Source organism: Microcaecilia unicolor, chromosome 5 (assembly GCF_901765095.1).
Source record: "Microcaecilia unicolor chromosome 5, aMicUni1.1, whole genome shotgun sequence".
Taxonomy (NCBI): Eukaryota; Metazoa; Chordata; class Amphibia; order Gymnophiona; family Siphonopidae; genus Microcaecilia; species Microcaecilia unicolor.
Window position 1 is genome coordinate 170,696,778 of NC_044035.1, and position 18,257 is coordinate 170,715,034.

Sequence of the window (18,257 nt, forward strand, 5' to 3'; positions counted from 1 at the left end):
GGGCTAAGCCTGTTGGGAAGGACAGGAAGGAGGAGCAAACCTATGCCTATGAGTAGTAGGTACCCTTTCTAGGCCCAGTCAAAAACCTCTGAGAGGAGGTTGTCCATGATCTCCTCCACTTTGTCTCCAAAAAGGCTTATCCCCTTGGCATAGAACATCCTCCAATCTCTCCTGAATTGCTGGTTTGAGGTCAGAAACGCGCAGATGAGTCTATGCATCCCCATATCCAAAGTGGAGAGCCTAGACGCAATGTAAAAATGATCAAAAATGCCCCTGGCTAGGTATGTCCTGCACTTCTTTTGCTCTGTGGCCTGCTCCAGTGGGAGGGTGTTCACAAAGTCTAATACAGTTTTCACCAAGGACTTTAAGTAAAGTCTCATGTAAAGCTGACAGGTCTGGATGTGAGAAATGAGCACTGAGGCCTAAAACACTTTTCTCCCAAAGGAATCCACTATCTGGGCCTCTCTAACCAAGGGAGCTGAGGCATGAGTCCTGGAAATCCTGGCCCTCTTGACAGCGGATTAGACTACCATGGAGTGGTGGTAGAAACTCTCTTCTCGAATCCAGGAGCCTTGTGGAGCCTATACATGGAATCCACCTTCTGAGTCACAACCTGAACGGAGAGTGGCGTCTCCCAATTCTTCATCTGTGCACATCAGAGGACAACATGGAGTGGTTCAGTGACCGTCTTCCTAGGGGGAGAGTCTTTGTATAAATGGTCAGCAAATCTGCCCTAGGCTCATCCTTGGTTTCCAACTTAAATGGGATAGCAGCCAAAGGAAGAGACTTCCTTCTCTCCCATGCAGAAGAGAGGTCTGAAGGTATGCCGTAAGACCTCTCCTCTAAGAAATAATCTGGCTCCATTTCAGACTCAAGGTACTTTTCCTGAGAGAAATAAGTCCCTGCATGCATCAGGGAGCCAAGATATGGATCTGCCCCTGACACCAGGGAAGCTTCCTCTCCCAATATTGAGCAGGTCACCACATGGGATGGCCCAGACTAATGCTCTTTGAAGTAAAGGTGTCAGTGGTTGCTCCACAGACAAAGCTTGAGCCTCCAAGGAAGGCTGGAGCTATGTTGTGGCTGGCGCAAATGCCCTCGATGCAAAAGCACTCTGCCAGCTCACCCTGAGCATGGCTTGGAAATGGTTGTCAAAGGTAGGTTATCAGCAAAGGCGGGACCAGGGCAGATGCAGAGACAGCCTAAGAACCTGCCGGTGCCAAATCAGACCTCAAAGCTCAGTTGCAAGGGGGTTGCAGCATCAGCACCTCTACAAGAGGGGGAGCGCCCTTCTCGCTGTCAATGCTTCTCAGGTGCCAGTGATGCTGACACCCCGGAGCTCTTGGTACTGTGCTTCGAGGAGGACCGATGCTTACTCTTTTTAGACTTGGGCTGCTGTCAAGCATCAGGGTGCAGCAGTACCAAAGAGGATGTTGTCGAATCCTCATGCCTCCTTGGTGTCAGATCCAATGCAGATCGGTCCCAGGGCACTACCATGGTGCCTGACGTTGGAGCAGGGGGAGATCTCCTTGATGCCAATGCACTCTCAGTGTCAGAGGTAGCCACTGCAGCCATGGGGGGCTGACGCTTCTGATGCTGACACCAATGGACTGGGTGCCAAAAATTCTCACACTGGATCTCTCTGGGTTCTCTTTTGCATGTACAGGTAGAGGACACAGCAATGTGTTGCGAAATGACATCAATTAGGGGGATCCGTACCAGAAATGGCCCTATTACACTGGACAGACAAAAAAGCACCATTGGGCCTTCAAGAAAGAGATAATAGCCGTTCTTTATTGTGAAAAAGACCCGACACGGGCCGTGTTTCGGCGCACAAGTGCCTGCCTCAGGGGTGTAACATAAAAACACACAGAAATACAGTTATAAATGCAATTATGGATTCAGATCGCAGATAAACATTCATACCATAAAATAATGATTGGATTATAAAAACAATATAAAATATAGTAAAATGAGATAAATGAGGTAATGCAATAAATGGCTGAAAGTATTAAAATGAAATGCAGAAATAAAATGAATGAGGAACAGAATTAAGTCAGTGATAAACATGGAAAAGTTAAAAAATATGTATAATCATGCGCACTTCAAAAAAACTGTGTGCGCAAAAGCATCAAATCAGTTATACATAATGTGATATGGTGACCTATTGTAATCTAATTCACTTTCTCTGTAACCTGTTTAAATCTACGTCAGAACTTTTTAAGTTTACAGAGCATTTTCTGCACATGTTCCTGACGATAGAGGGCGGGGTCTAGGGAAACAACAGCTGTTTCTTAATTAGCACTCACTGCTCATAATTAATGGAGGATAATTTCCTTTTATCATTTGATGGCCATTCAAATATACATTTTCCTGTTCCAAATTAGGCAATCCACTTAGGACTTCTGCTTATACATTGTGAAGACACACCCTGGTAAGTCATTCTTTCCCTTGCATTTCAATACATGATGGTTTCTTAATACTCATGATACTATGACCATGATATTACCACAAGTCATTTAATTAACGTTTTTGCATATTACCTCATTTATCTCATTTTACTATATTTTATATTGTTTTTATAATCCAATCATTAATTATTTTATGGTATGAATGTTTACGTGCGATCTGAATCCATAATTGCATTTATAACTGTATTTCTTTGTGTTTTTATGTTAGACCCCTGAGGCAGGCACTTGTGCACCGCAACACAGCCCGTGTCGGGTTTTTATCACAATAAAGGACGGCTATTATCTCTTTCTTGAAGGCCCAGTGGTGCTTTTTTGTCTGTGCTGTATTCCCCTCTCTTCTGTTACCGCCTATTACACTGGAAACAGCTCTTAAAGCCAATGGGAACCTTCTGGGACACGGAAGGTAAAACAGCAGATTCAAAATGAAATGGCTCAATAGTGAGGGAGAAAAAAACGCCCCAAAACATTTGATGTAACCCAACTGGAGTTCAGGCATAAGGGGGCCTCTGGAGCCGAAAAGGAAAGGAAACAAACCTGAGCAAAAAGGCATTAAGATACTAAAAGGATAAAAACAAAAAATAATGAAAAAAAAAAACAAGGAAAAATACCTGCAGGGAAGGCACCAAAAAACAGTAAAAGTTTGAGGCGCCGAGAGAAACCGCAAATATGACTTCTGTTCCATGGAAACATGCATGTCAGGCAGGAAGGCACCTGCACATGCATGGTGGAATGCTGTCAAAGGCCTCAAAGTTTATTGGGCATCTTCTGTACCGGGCTCCATCGGATGACATCACCCAGTTGTGAGAATATGGCATGGTCTACTTGCCCTTGGAGAAAAAAGAAAAAGTACATTGCTCCTCATTTTAAGTCTCCAAAACCACAACTGTCCATAAGTTCCCTCACTGTGTCCTGCCCTCCACTGATGTAACTTCCTGTTTCCGCGAGGGCGGGACACAGTGAGGAAAGGCCGGGCCCGAGGCGATCTGCTTGTTTCACGCAGACGCTTAGAAGTTTCCTGTTACATCTGTATGCAGCTCTGACAAGTTTAAGAATGATATGGAAAATTTTTGGAATGTTCTGCATCACTACATACAGTTTAATCAACACGATTCCTCAAATACATACCTACATAGCAGAAATATAAACTCAGAAGGGATATGAGGGTGGGGAGTTCAATGAAAGTTTACAATAGCTAAATCAATAAATCTTAAATATTTTCTGTAAAACATATGGACCCCTCAGCATGGATTATGGTGGGAACATATGGACCCCTCAGCATGGATTATGGTGGGATAACAAACCAACTCTTTTGAATGGCTATTGACTATTAGGAATCCTTTTCCAGTTATTGCTCATATGACAGCAGCATTCTTGTGTTCTACAAAATTTCAATGAGCACATGTAAAGCTAGTCTATGCTATAACCAATTACTCTTGTGCACAGCTCCTGTACAAACTGACCTGGTAATCTGCTTGTTGCACCACGGAGATCCATAAGCACGGCCATCCTGTAGGGCTTTCAGCACCAGGAGATGACACTCTCGGTAACGGAGCAAGAGATCAGCATCAGCACCACTGGTGGCATCCAGCAACCCTTCGACAGCCTTAAAATAGATAGATATGCACACTTTAAATCCCAAAACAAAGTGAAAGGAGAAAAGGAAAGGATTCTAAAAGATCACAGACTATTTAAAAGCTGTTTGATTGAAGCTGCAAATATCAATACATCAATATTTCGCTCCCTTGTCACATGCATTTTTTTTGCAGCAGTCAAAAAAAGTCAAACATTGCATTCAGCTGGTTCATATGGACAAGAATATTTTAGATGAATTATATATGGTGCCCCCTTTTCTCCCAAATTATACTATCCTATCCTGTCTACCCTCTCTTATCCTAATCATACACTATCAAGCTCAACTTATAATGTTTTGAAATTTCTATTATGACTTTGTATTTCAAATTACTATTTAAGCCGCATTGAGCCTGCATTATGTGGGAAAGTGCGGGGCACAAATGTAATAAATAAATAATGAAAATGCAAACTTTTCCCAAATGTAGTATGTAGACTCATTTTATATTAACTACAAAAAACTCCTTAGTATTCTGAAATTAGACCGAGATTTAAGGTGCATAGAACCAACCTTTTGAAGCAGGCCAAGTGCTGCAATGGCATCCCGAGAGTTGCGAGCCAGCACAACTGCCTCCAGCAGGCTGCGTAGAGCCTGGGCTTGCGGGTTCATAGATAAGGTAGGTGGAATAGCATGAAGGTGCTGCTCAAGTTCCGTGATACATTTATCATAGATCTGTGCTACATCATCAGTGGCCCAGGCTTGCTGTTAGGACACAAGATAAAATGTTACTAAAAGTCTGTTTATCATAAAAGTTATAGTCAGCTACTTTCTTTGTGACCATTAAAGTGGTGCATGCAGTCTGGGTTCTTTTCTACCCTACTTTTAACTGGCCCACTGCCCCTATTCCCAGTCTCTGTCTTCTGATTCAAACTGACCTACTTCACAAGTAATGGCATCTCCTCTACAGCGTCCTCATGCCTCTCAGTCCAACATTTCTTCCCTTCTGCCATCGTTCCCCCTCCCCCCCATCTTGCCTAACCAGCAGCAACACTGAAAAGCTGAGCATAAGACCTTTCAGCCTATGTACATTTCAATGCCTTATCAGTCCCACACCCTCTGACACAGAAAATGTGTCAGAGGGTGCAGGACCGATATGACTCTGAAGCATGCACGGGCTCAAAAGCTGTGTGCTTTGTTTTAGTATTGCTACTGGTCTGGCAAAATGTGTGGGGTAAGGAATGGGTTTGGAAGGAAAATGCTAGACCAGGGGCAGGAAGATGTTAGTTTTTATAATTTAAATTTACACCTATCCTTTTGCATAATACAAGGGGGAATGAATCCGATTCTATTTCTCTGGTGTTGCACTGTATGCAGAATTTGGCTTCATTAGGTTTCCGTTTAATTTTTGACTACATATTTCTACTGTCTCAGATATCAAGAATTATTTACTTTATGTATTCCTCATACATACATTTCACACTAAAAGAGTATGCTTTGTTTAGATTAGTGAAACAAGCTCCTACATTAAAGCACTTTGAATTACAGTCAGCACAATGCAATTTTTACAATCAATTTATTTCTCCTCCATGTTGTATTTTCCCTTAAGGCTGAGGCATCCATTTTTTTTTCTTTAAAAGGAATAGTGGGCCTCACCTTCAGTGGTTTTCCTTAAACCACAGCTAATGACTTTGGGGGTGGGGGTGGCAGCCTGGATTTCTGTATTGTTATACTCCTCCACAATTTGAATGCAGGGCCGCCGAGAGACCGGGCCTGGGGCAAGGCCGCCGCTGGGCCCACCCCTCCAGGATCCTCGCCACCGCCTACCCCCCATATCGTCACCGCTGGCCCCGATCGCTGCTGCCACTGCCCTCCATCACTACTGCTGTCACCACCCCCCGATCGCTGCTGCCTCCACCCCACCCCTCCTCGATCGCTGCTGCCCGCCTGCCGCCATTGTTAAGTACCTTGGCTGGAAGGGATCGTCCTCCAGCGCTGATCTTGGTTCTGCCGCGTGGCCTTTCCCTGCGCTGCTTTTCCCCTCAGGCTGTCTGCCCTCTCTCTCCCTTCCATCTAGCATCTGCTATCTCTACCCCTTCCATCCACCATCTGCCCGTCTGCTCTCTCTCCCTCCCCTTTCCAACCACTGTCTGCTCTCTCTCTCTCCCTTCCATCCAGAGTTTACCCTCTCTCTCTGCTCCTTCCATCCATCCAGGGTCTGCCCTCCCTCTCTCTCCCTTCCATCCAGGATCTGCCCCCCCCCTCTCTCTGACCCCTCTTTTCAGCCCCCAGTTCCAGCCCCATTATCCCACCAGTCCCCAGTTTTAGCCCCAGCCCTTTTCTCCCACCACCAGTCCTGAGATTCAGCCCCAGCCACTTTCTCTGTCCCCTTTTCAGCTCCCCGCTCCAGTACTAGCCCCCTCATTTCACCAATCTTTTCAGCCACTAGTTCCATCCCCTTCTTCCACCTGTCTTGCATTATGACCCCTCTTTTCAGCCCCAGCCCCACTCTCTCATCTGCCCCCCTCTTTTCAGCCCCAGCCCCATTCTCCCACCTGCCCCTGCCCCAGGCATGGTCCCAATTCTCCCTCCTGTCTCTTCTCCCATCTGACCCCCGCCCCCCAGTCTCCACCTTTCGTACCCTCAGCTCCCTCGACAGCCCCCTTGTCCATCACCTGGCCCCCTGCATTAAAAAAAAAAAAAAAACACTCTCTCAATCGGCAGCGCCTCGCATCTGCGTGAAACAAGCAGATTGCCTCGGGCCCGGCCTTCCCTCACTGTGTCCCACTCTCGTGGAAACAGGAAGTTACATCAGTGGAGGGCGGGACACAGTGAGGGAAGGCTGGGCCCAAGGCGATCTGTTTATTTCACGTAGATGCAAGGTGCTGCACCTGGCGCTGCCGATTGAGATTTTTTTTTTAATGCAGGGGTGCATCATTCCCGCTGCGCCATTGCTCTGAGCAGAAGAGAGAGAGACACCCCGGCATCGGGCCCCCAAGGGAGGCCCCAAGTCCGGGGAATTCCCTCCCCCCTGCCCCCCCCCCTCTCGGCGGCCCTGTTTGAATGAAATCAGTATTGCTTTTTGGGGTGTCTAATAGATCAGCAGTCACAGAAAATTTAACAATCCTTTTCTCCAGTGTTTCCTGCTTCTTCCTACTATCTTTCCCACTTTATCTGCTGGCCTTGTAAGACAACTACTAGTAATGTTTAAAGATCATTTGATATACCAGCTATACTGAACAGGTAGGTCAAGGCAGAACGCTGTCTTTTCAATCGAGACCCTAAGTCCCTTTCTTCCTTTTTCACTGACTCCTGGCTTTTCTCAAACCACCCCCCCCCCCTTCCCTCATTTTTGGGAATTAACATTCATGCTAATGACCCCTCTGACTCTTATGCTTTTAAGTTTCTTACTTTAACCTTCTCATTCAATATCCAGCTGTGCTCCACTACCCGTACTCACCGGCACGGCTACTGCTTTTATTTTTTCTTCTCCAACTGCTAACTCTCTTTCTTCCAACTCTGTCCTTCCTCTTTCTGACCATCTGATAACTTTCATGCTTAACCACCCTCTCCTCAACCTTGTCCAATCACCACCAACACATTTAGGAATCTTCATGCTATTACTCTTGCACTATCTCCACCACTGTTTCACTTCTCCTCTCAATCACTATATTATCCAAGTCTGTGTCAATGAGGCTGTCTCCTCCTATACTATTCTTTCCTCTGCTCTAGACACTTTCTTCCCTTTCCTTGTTCCCCAAGGCGTGGATGACCTCCAGAATCCGCTACCTATATTCTTGTGCATTCTCTGTTGAGTGCATACGGCTAAAATCACGTGCTGACTTCATACATTCAAAATTCTTCACTACCTCCTTCCAATCTGCTCTTGCACTTGCTAAACAAGACTACTATATGTATCTGATGAACTCACTTATCTCTAACCCTTGCTGCCATACTAAGCTCCCTCCTCAAACTGCCTAAAATTCCAACTCTCCCCTTTCACTTTCCGCCCAGGCTGTGGCCAAGTACTTCCATGAAAAGGTTCACAATATTAAGATTCAGGTCTCAAACAGGTCACCTTTTCCTCTTTGTCCACCTCACTCTCACAATCTTCCTTTAATCCCTGCCACCTTTTTTTTTTAATTTTTAACATTTTCACAATTTCTAGACTGCTTTTCCTTTTCTAAAATCATGGGAGAGGAAAACTGCACATCTCTCCTCCTCCAAACTGGCTACCTGTTCCTCTGATCCCATTCCTACCCATCTACTCAGCTCTGTCTCCTCTACTGTCATTTGTATCCCACATTTTCCCACCTATATCCCCTCATCTATCACTTTCTATTTCAACTTGTTCCTTATGCCTTTAAAGCAGCTGTGCCCTTGGTACTCTGATCTCCTCCCAAGCTGACTTCTTTCAGATCTACCTCTCCACATTAGAAATTTCACCAGGAATCCAGGCCGAAGCCTCAGTCTGCTTGTCTGACATTGATGCCTGGATGTCCCACTGTCATCTGAAACTGAACATGGCCAAAACTGAGCTTATTTTTCCCCTCTTAAACCCACCTCTCCTCTCCCCCCATTCTGTTGGATGTGGGCAGAGAAAGAGAGGAATCAAATATGACACCAAGGTTATGAGCCAAGGACATAGAGAGGATGACACTTATCTACAGAAAATAGACTAATAAAACCTGTTTCTTTCTCTGTACCAGACAGGAAAGAACACTGAAGTAGAGAAACTGGATCCACTACGAAAGGAGCAACACAACAATAAGCAAGTAGCGTGATCAACACGACTTTTCCAAGAAGACAGGTAGATGAGATGAAGGAAAAAGACTATTATATAATAAAGTAGGACTCGACAGCACTGTGTTTCGGTAACCATGCCCTGCCTCAGGAGTCTAAAAAATGACAATAAAAATTCATAAGAACAATGATCTTGGGAGTATAGTGCAAAAAAAAAGGATGTTTGTGAATACATATAATGTAAAACATCCAGTCTGCCCAAGTCACATTCAGTATCAATTCAAGATTAAAATCAACAATGATGTGAGATTATATACTCTTATCATGGTCTTTCTTTGGTGTTTCTGGGACATAGACCATAGAAGTCCACCCAGGTCTGTCCATGTGTTTCAACTACTGGAGTTGCTGTCAAAGCCCACTCCAGCCTATCTGAATCTGTCGTGTCATTCGTGGGACAGATTGTAAAAGTCTATTCGGCCAGCCCAGCACCAGCCTTAGTTTTTACAGCCAGAATTGCCATCTAGGCACCACTTGACATACCATTTATTTTCTAAATAGAGATCCTCTGTGTTCATCCCATGCCTTTTTGAATTCTGCCACCACTTTTTTCTCCACCATCTGCCTCAGGAGGGCATTCCAGGCATCAACCACCCTCTCCATGAAAAAGATTTTTCTGACATTACTCTTAAGTCTACCACCCACAACCTCAATTCATGATCTCTAGTTCTAACACTTTCCCTTCTCTGGAAAACATGCCCAAATACCAAAGAGAGTTTTCTGCCCACTGCAAAGATAACAGTCCAATCCAATCTCTTAATCAAATCCGATTCCAAAGCCAAGGATTTAGTCAAATTCAATCGAAACCCAGAAATATCACTATACTCCCCAAACCTTTCCATTAACGCAGTTAGCAGTCCCTAAGAGCCCACAAGAAGGATCAATAAATCATCGGCAAATGCTGAGAATTTAAATTCCTGTTCTTTGAGGTGCACCCTAATGATGTCAGTATTAGCCAATATTTCCATAATCAAAGGGCCCAAAGTGAGTATAAAAAACAGGGACAAAGAGCAACCTTGCCGAGTGCCTCTTTGAATCAAAATGGTTTATGACTGAAGTCCATTAACTCAAACTGTGGGGCACAAATGAGATAAATGGATCAGTTATACCATATTTTTCTAATACCCTAAACAAAAAATCCCAAAGAATGTGATCTTAAGCGTTCTTTGCATCAAAAATGAGTAACAGAAGGTTCCCCACACTCTCTCACTGCCTCCAAAGAAACAAAGATAGCTCTCACATTGTGGACCACAGTATGACCTCTCACAAAGCCAACTTGGGGTTCTGCTATAAGGGATGGAAGAATTCTTACCAACTGGTGAGCCAGAATCTTAGGAAACAACTTAGCTTTGATGTTCAGTAATGAAACAGGATGGCATGAATCTGGTTGTACAAGATCCTTTCCCAGTAGTATCAGCAGCATATGATCTGGGCCAACTGCAATGAAGCTGCTATTCCTGAGAATCGATAATATGATTACATAACAAAGTTGAGCCAATCACCCCTTGCAAAACTACATAAAATTTGGAACAGAAGCCATCCGGACCAGGTGCCTTTAATAAAGCACTCTGTTAGGGATCCAACTCCAGCTCTTCTAGAATTAATCGATGCATTTAATCTGTTACAGCAGAAAGTTCTAGACTATGCAGATAACAGGCACTTTCCAACCCCTCTCCCCTGGGTGCTGTGTACAGATGCCAGTAAGAGAGCCTAAACACGTTGATTTATTAGTCAGTTCTCACCATTTGTCCCCAGTCATTTAAACATCTGTAATATTTTATGAGGACCCTTCCATTGATTCACTACTTTTGCTAATAATTGACTATTTTTGTTGCCATAATGATACAATTGAAATTTGCAATATTCTAATACCTTTTTTTTTCCTTTGGTGTACTAGTTCATTTAAGGGGTCTTTTACTAAGCCTCAGTAGCATTTTTAGCTTGCGATAGAAATCAACAGGCGATAAACCCCGAGATGCCCATTATATTCCAATGGGCACGCTGGCATTAAGAGAGGATCATGCACCCATACAGCTCTTAAAATCTCCATTTTATGTGCGTAATTGAGGAGCTTGAGGATAATCACTTTACTCTCAGGCACGCCTAATCTGGCCTCTGTGCACATAAATTAATGTGCGTGCTCTATATAGAGTGGGCCTGCTGTTGATTGTAGGTTTAGAGATTTCACCAACCATAGCCCAACCCCCCCCCACCCCACTCTAAATTCGTCATCTGAGATGGACTCAGGCAGGCCCGCCCCACGAAGATTACAGCATCTTGATCAGTTTTCAAAATCATCCTCCAGCTTCTCTTTTAGTTGGACCATCTTGTCTTGCAGATCATTATGAATATATTTGGCCTTCTCTACCCAGTACTCTGAATCAGAGACACACTGTTGGTAGAACAGAAAGTTTTCATTCAGCATTGCCAGACTTTCATCCAATACATCGATTTTGGCTGAGAATTTTCAACTAGACTCCCAAGGTGCTTTTGACTTCCATGATAATTTCAGCCACACAGGCTGAACAGACTGAGGATGAGTCTGTTGTATCCCCATTCATCATTTTTGGATCAGGTGCCTGGCTCCTCTCCTGATCTTTATGTACCACTTTTGCAGTCATTTCATCTTCCACAGCTCCCAAAACGTCACCAAGTGTTCCAAAGGCTGTCTTCTCAAGGTATATGAAATTTAATCATCAAAATCTGGTTCCAGGTGTTGTAAATAAAGCCGAGATCCCAGAATTTCATCTCATACACACCCACTACTCAGTTCGGAATTATGTGACCTCCTCTGGGAGGTTATTTACTTAACTGTTTTCCAGACATGGTACAGTGGACAGACAAATCGAAGTGGTTATGTCCACTGGCTCAGTCTTTGATGCAGAGATCTTTGCTCAGAGTAGTAAGATTATAAACTGTAAGACTAGTATTGCCAGAGTATCTGCATCCACAGCTGCTCAAGTAGCGCCACAAATTGACCTGGCAACAATTGAGTCCCAAATGTAACATCTCATCAGCCTCCTTTGCCAGGTTTTCCCCAGAGGTTACAGCTGTACTGCAAGAGTTTGTGCCTGTTAGTACACCGGTTGGAAGTACAAATGGAAGAATGCTAATGACGACTGCTATCAGTGCTAGAGTAGGAGAGTATTTTTGCTGTGAAATTTGGAGAATGGATAAGGTTGGATGCTCGTATGAACAGAAGCAGATATACTAAAGAGGTGGCAAGTTAGATAAGAGTCTGTCGGTGCAGAGGTCTACACAGAATACAAGTGCCCTTTTAGTTAAACTATAGATCATGATTTTAGATACTATTTGTGCAACAATCCCCAACTTACAAAGGTAGCTGCTGGCAAAATGTCTGAACAGATGGATACTGTGAGGCAGTTCCAGAACAAGGTCCAAGAATATCACACTATGCTTCAAAGCCAGTATGTACCATCAGAGGAAATTAAAATAATAATAATAATAAAAAAAAAGATGTGGAGGAAGTGCAAGTCTGGGAAAATAAGCTTGGTGAGAGATTAATTAGGTATTAAGAGTACAAGATACACTTGGTCTCCTGATGACTTTCTGCTCTTCTTGTTTCCTAAATCAGGTTTGTTCTTGATTGTTGCTGTATAAATTTCCATTAAAAATCCTATGGGGAACCAATAAGTATTGTAGAAATTACTAAAATACTTACACTAATCCAATGCACAATTCTAAACTAGTAATGAAAAGGTTAAAGGTTATTGAACATACACAGAAATACAAATCCATACAAATGTCTATGTGGAAATCAGTGCTCTTCAAATTGAGTTACTAGATAAATCAGACATGACTGACATATTGTACCTTCATAGGCTGTGCCAAGAACCCTGTAGGCTGAGTGAGGTCATTGGTGGGTAAGAAACCAGGGACATTGCGTGCAAATTCCTCATAAACAGCCAGCTGTTTTGGGTCCACACCTCCAACCTAAAAAGAAAAAAAAACAAACATTTACAAAGGGTATAGCAACAAAGACTTATAATGAGGGAGTTTAGCAGAAGTTATGTTACCAGACAGCAATCAAATGTAAAACCATAAAAGGGTTATGAGGGACAGATGTTCTCGATGGAGAAGGGTAGTTAGTGGGATCCCTCAGGGGTCTGTGCTGAGACCACTGCTTTTTAACATATTTATAAATGACCTTGAGATGAAAGTAACTAGTGAGGTAATTAAATTCGCAGATGATACAAAGTTATCCAGGGTCGTCTCATCGCGGGAGAAGTGTGAAAGATTACAAGAGGACCTCGTGAGACTGGGGGATTGGGCGTCCAAATGGCAGATGAAGTTCAACGTTGACAAGTGCAAAGTGATGCACGTGGGAAGGAGGAACCCAAATTATGGCTATGTCATGCAAGGTTCCGCTTTAGGAGTTACAGACCAAGAAAGGGATCTGGGAGTCATCGTGGATAGGACGTTGAAATCTTCCACTCAATGTGCTGCGGCGGCCAAGAAGGCGTTGAGTATTATTAGAAAAGGGATGGAAAACAAGCATGAGGATGTTATAATGCTGTTATATCGCTCCATGGTGCGACTGCACCTGGAGTATTGTGCTCAGTTCTGGTCGCCTCATCTCAAAAAAGATATAAAGGAATTGGAGAAGGTGCAGAGAAGGGCGACGAAAATGATAGAAGGGATGGGACGACTACCTTATGAGGAGAGGTTAAGAAGGCTAGGACTCTTTAGCCTGGAGAAAAGGCGGCTGAGGGGTGATATGATAGAGGTCTACAAAATTTTGAGTGGTGTAGAGCGGACAGATGTGAAGCGCTTGTTTATGCTTTCTAACAATAATAGAACTAGGGGACACAAGATGAAATTAGAATGTGGTAGGTTTCTGTACTGTGTCCTTTTCTAAAACCCCGATTGTCTCGGATGTAGCAGGTTTTTTGAATCCACATAAGCTTGCAGTTATCTAAACACAATTGTCTCTAAGATTTTAGACAGAAATGGAAGATTAGACACTGGGCGATAAGTTATTCAAAGTTGTTAACTAGCGAGAGCATTGTGAAAAATTACAGAAGGACCTTTCGAGACTGGGAGACTGGGTGGCTAAATGGCAGATGACGTTTAATGTGAACAAGTGCAAGGTGATGCATGTAGGGAAAAAAGAACCCGAATTATAGCTACGTCATGCAAGGTTCCACGTTAGGAGTTACGGACCAAGAAAGGGATCTGGGTGTCGTCGTTGATAATACACTGAAACCTTCTGCACAGTGTGCTGCTGCGGCTCGGAAAGCGAATAGAATGTTGGGTATTAGTAAAGGTATGGAGAACAGATGTGAGGATGTTATAATGCCATTGTATCGCTCCATGGTGCGACCGCACCTTGAGTATTGTGTTCAATTCTGGTCGCAGTATCTCAAGAAAGATATAGTAGAACTGGAAACGGTGCAGCGAAGGGCAACAAAAAATGACAGCGGGGATGGGACGACTTCCCTATGAAGGAAGACTAAGGAGGCTAGGGCTTTTCAGCTTGGAGAAGAAACGGCTGAGGGGAGACATGATAGAGGTATATAAAATAATGAGTGGAGTGGAACAGGTGGATGCCATACTGGGAAAAGACCAAAGGTCCATCGAGCCCAGCATCCTGTCCCTGACAGCGGCCAATCCAGGTCAAGGGCACCTGGCAAGCTACCCAAATGTACAAACATTTTATACAAGTTATTCCCGAAATTGTAGATTTTTCCCAAGTCCATTGAGTAGCAGTCTATGAACAGACGTTGCTGGAGAACGTAGTGAAGGCGGTTAGCTTGGCAGAGTTTAAAAAGGGGTTGGACGGTTTCCTAAAGGACAAGTCCATAGACTGCTACTCAATGGACTTGGGAAAAATCTACAATTTCGGGAATAACTTGTATAAAATGTTTGTACATTTGGGTAGCTTGCCAGGTGCCCTTGACCTGGATTGGCCGCTGTCAGGGACAGGATGCTGGGCTCGATGGACCTTTGGTCTTTTCCCAGTATGGCATTACTTATGTACTTAAAGGGGTCCAATCTCATACACTGAGCATATGAAACTGCGGTCTTTCAGAGAACCACTTCAATAGGCCACTGACTGAACTGAAAAGCAGGAACTCCAGTATGATGAGTTTGGTATGCATCTATCATAGTCCGTAAGTAGCCAAGACTATAATATACTTGGACCCCCTGAACTGCGTGGCTTCCCCCTAGAGCCCAAACTGCTGGACATACAAATATGGGGGGGATTTTTTTTTTAAACAATAGAATATCGCAAAACTCAGATGCTGTCTCTGAGGAACTTCCATCTAAAGTCCATTGGTTTCATGTAAACTGTGATAACTGTACACAAAAAAGAGTCACATTAAAGCTAGAGTGTCAAAAAAAATTTTTTTTTTAATATAGCCCTGGCTAAGAGCTTCCTGAAAGCTAAGTCATAGTTTACAGTGCCCAGCAGTTCCTTTGATATGAAGGGCTGAAAATAAAAAAAGTGGATCTCAAATAGTCATTGGAAAGAGATTAAAGCCTGAAACTTGAGAGGAAGAAACTACATACTACTCTTAAGAGGAAAGCAGTTTTTTCTATTCTTGGCTTCTACCATAGGTATGAAGTTTGAAAGATGGTATTTTATTCTTTATAGAAAGCTGTAAATATACTCAAGTTGAAAGTTTACACTGACTAGCTTAGTGGTTTGGCGCTGGTCTAACATGGAAGGCTGTGGGTTCAACATACACTATGATAAAATTTTGCAACAAATACAGCCCTAGATGAGAGCTTTATGAAAAGATAATTCCTAGAGCCCAGCGGTTGCTTATATATTCAGGTCCCTGTTTACTAAGTCGCGTTATAGGCGCGTTAGCATTTTAACACACATCCTTCCGTCCATTCCTACTCTTCCCCAATATCTCTTGTAGGTTTTCCTGCTGTATTAGCTTCATTTTACTGCATTGGTGTCTGCCTCTGTGGTCCGCTGTAATCCACATTGAGCCTGACACTGTTGGGAAACTGTGGGGTACAAATGAGATAAATAAATTAACAGTGTACACACCTACAATAATCCCTATAGGTGCCTACACTGTTTGCACACGCGCTAATTGTAGGCGCATTAAAAACACTAACACCTTAGTAAACAGGGCCCTAGGTTTCAAAGTCGAAAAAGTAGATCTGAAATAGTCACTGGAAAGAGATTAAAGCATGAAATTTTAGAGGAAGAACTTAAGATACTACTCATCAGAGCACACTACTTTTGTATTTTTTCAATTTTTTGGTTTTATCCATAGGTATACAGTTTGAAAGATGGCATGTTATTGTTTATATAAAGCTATAAATACACTCAATTTGAAAGTCTATACTTATTGCAGACTCATAAGCTTAGTGGTTTGGCGCTTGTCTTCTGAAGCTGGCAAACCACAATTTTTTTTTTTTTTTTTTAATCAAACCATTTTTGACCAGATTTCATTCCTCTGTTCTTAAAGTTACCTTTCTACTTGTTACTACCTGGAAGCCAAGAAATATTTGTGGTGCTCACACCACTTTTCCTGCAGTTGCTAAACCCAGGCTTTCAGTTCTTACAATTACAGTTTTTCTGCAAAGTGCCAGGTCTTTATCGATGTTCTGCCGGTCTTACTTTACCCCGTTTACTAAGCCATGCTAGCAGCTCTCGTGCGCTAATGCCAACATCGCCCATTCAATTTGAATGGGCTGTGTGGCTTAGTAAACAGGAGGGTTTGTCTGTTAGTAAACATATCTCATAAATCTCGCAAATCTTGTTACTTTGTTGAGTAATGTTTGCTTGTTTATTTGGTCAAGCTTGTGTAAAACAAATGTTTACTTTCATACTCAACAGACATGAGAAAGTTTAATGTGGATCCCAATTACATTGCTATAATGGAATACACTAAAAATGGTTTTAGGATAGCCTTCACTCATAATTCATATAACCACACCATTTTAATACAAACCTTTCATTTATTTTGGGAACAGAGCATGATTTAAAAAATAACTATTATGCTCACAGTTTATATGTAAAATTTAACAAAACAATAAAATATGACAAAAAGATATAGACTAGCAAAAGGAAAATGCTCTGACTGCAGCACAAAACACAATATACTTAGCAAAACCTGTAAAAGTGAGGGACTAGCTCAAAATTCTTTGCAAAACAAAACCAAGTTATTAAAACTTACACGTAATGGCTTCATCTGCTTGAAGACAAGAAAAAAGATGATACTGAAAACCGTGGGAAGAGATCTGAGCACCAAGGGAGGAAGTATAGATGGAGAAAAGGAGAGGTCCTAGGACTGATCCTTGAGGTACACCCATATGATCAGTTTTGACATCAACCTTGAAGTAACTGTACACAGAAAGTCAAATACGTTAGCGTTTAACTTTAAAAAAGGAGGCTATGATAAAATGAGAAGAACGGTAAAAAAAAAACTTAGGGGGGCAACTGAGAGAGTAAAAACTGTACAACAGGCATGGACGCTGTTCAAAAATACCATCCTGGAGTCCCATATTCCGAGAATTAGAAAAGAAAGACGGAAGTCCAAAAGACACCCGGCCTGGTTGAAAAGTGAGGTGAAGGAAGCTATTAGGGCTAAAAGAAACGCCTTCAGAAAATGGAAGAAGGAACCGTCTGAAAATAACAAGAAACAGCATAAGGAGTGTCAAAGCAAATGCAAGGCGCAGATTAAGAAGGCCAAGAGGGAGTATGAAAAAAAGATAGCATTAGAGGCAAAAAAACATAGTAAAATTATTTTCGGTATATTAAAAGCAGGAAGCCGGCAAAAGAATCGGTTGGGCTGCTGGATGACCGAGGGGTAAAAGGGGCGATCAAGGAAGACAAAGACGTAGCGGAGAGACTGAATAAATTCTTTGCTTCGGTCTTCACCGAGGAAGATTTGGGTAGGATACCGGTGTCGGAAATGGTATTTCAAGCGGACGAGTCGGAGAAACTTACTGACTTCACGGTAAACCTGGAGGACGTAATGGGGCAGTTCGGCAAACTGAAGAGTAGCAAATCTCCTGGACCGGATGGTATTCATCCTAGAGTACTGATAGAACTGAAAAATGAGCTTGCGGAGCTACTACTAGTGATATGCAACTTATCCTTAAAATCGAGCGTGGTACCGGAAGATTGGAGGGTGGCCAATGTAACACCCATTTTTAAAAAAGGCTCCAGGGGAGATCCGGGAAATTATAGACTGGTGAGTCTGACGTCGGTACCGGGGAAAATGGTAGAGGCTATTATCAAAAACAAAATTACAGAGCACATCCGAGGACATGGATTACTGAGACCAAGTCAGCATGGCTTTTGTGTGGGGAAATCTTGCCTGACCAATTCTTTGAAGGAGTGAACAAACATGTGGACAAAGGGGAGTCGGTTGATACTGTGTATCTGGATTTTCAAAAGGCGTTTGACAAGGTACCTCATGAAAGGC

The 18,257-nt window shown here is 43.0% G+C and overlaps 1 protein-coding gene across 1 annotated transcript in view; it reads right to left on the reverse strand.

Annotated features, from left to right (window-relative positions):
* The window catches only part of CNOT1 (CCR4-NOT transcription complex subunit 1), a 1,017,784-nt gene that overhangs the window by 262,380 nt on the left and 737,147 nt on the right, over positions 1 to 18,257 (reverse strand). Inside the window, 3 exon segments of the mRNA XM_030203593.1 lie at positions 3,932 to 4,074; positions 4,612 to 4,803; positions 12,673 to 12,792. Of these exon segments, the coding sequence (XP_030059453.1) occupies positions 3,932 to 4,074; positions 4,612 to 4,803; positions 12,673 to 12,792 (455 nt within the window).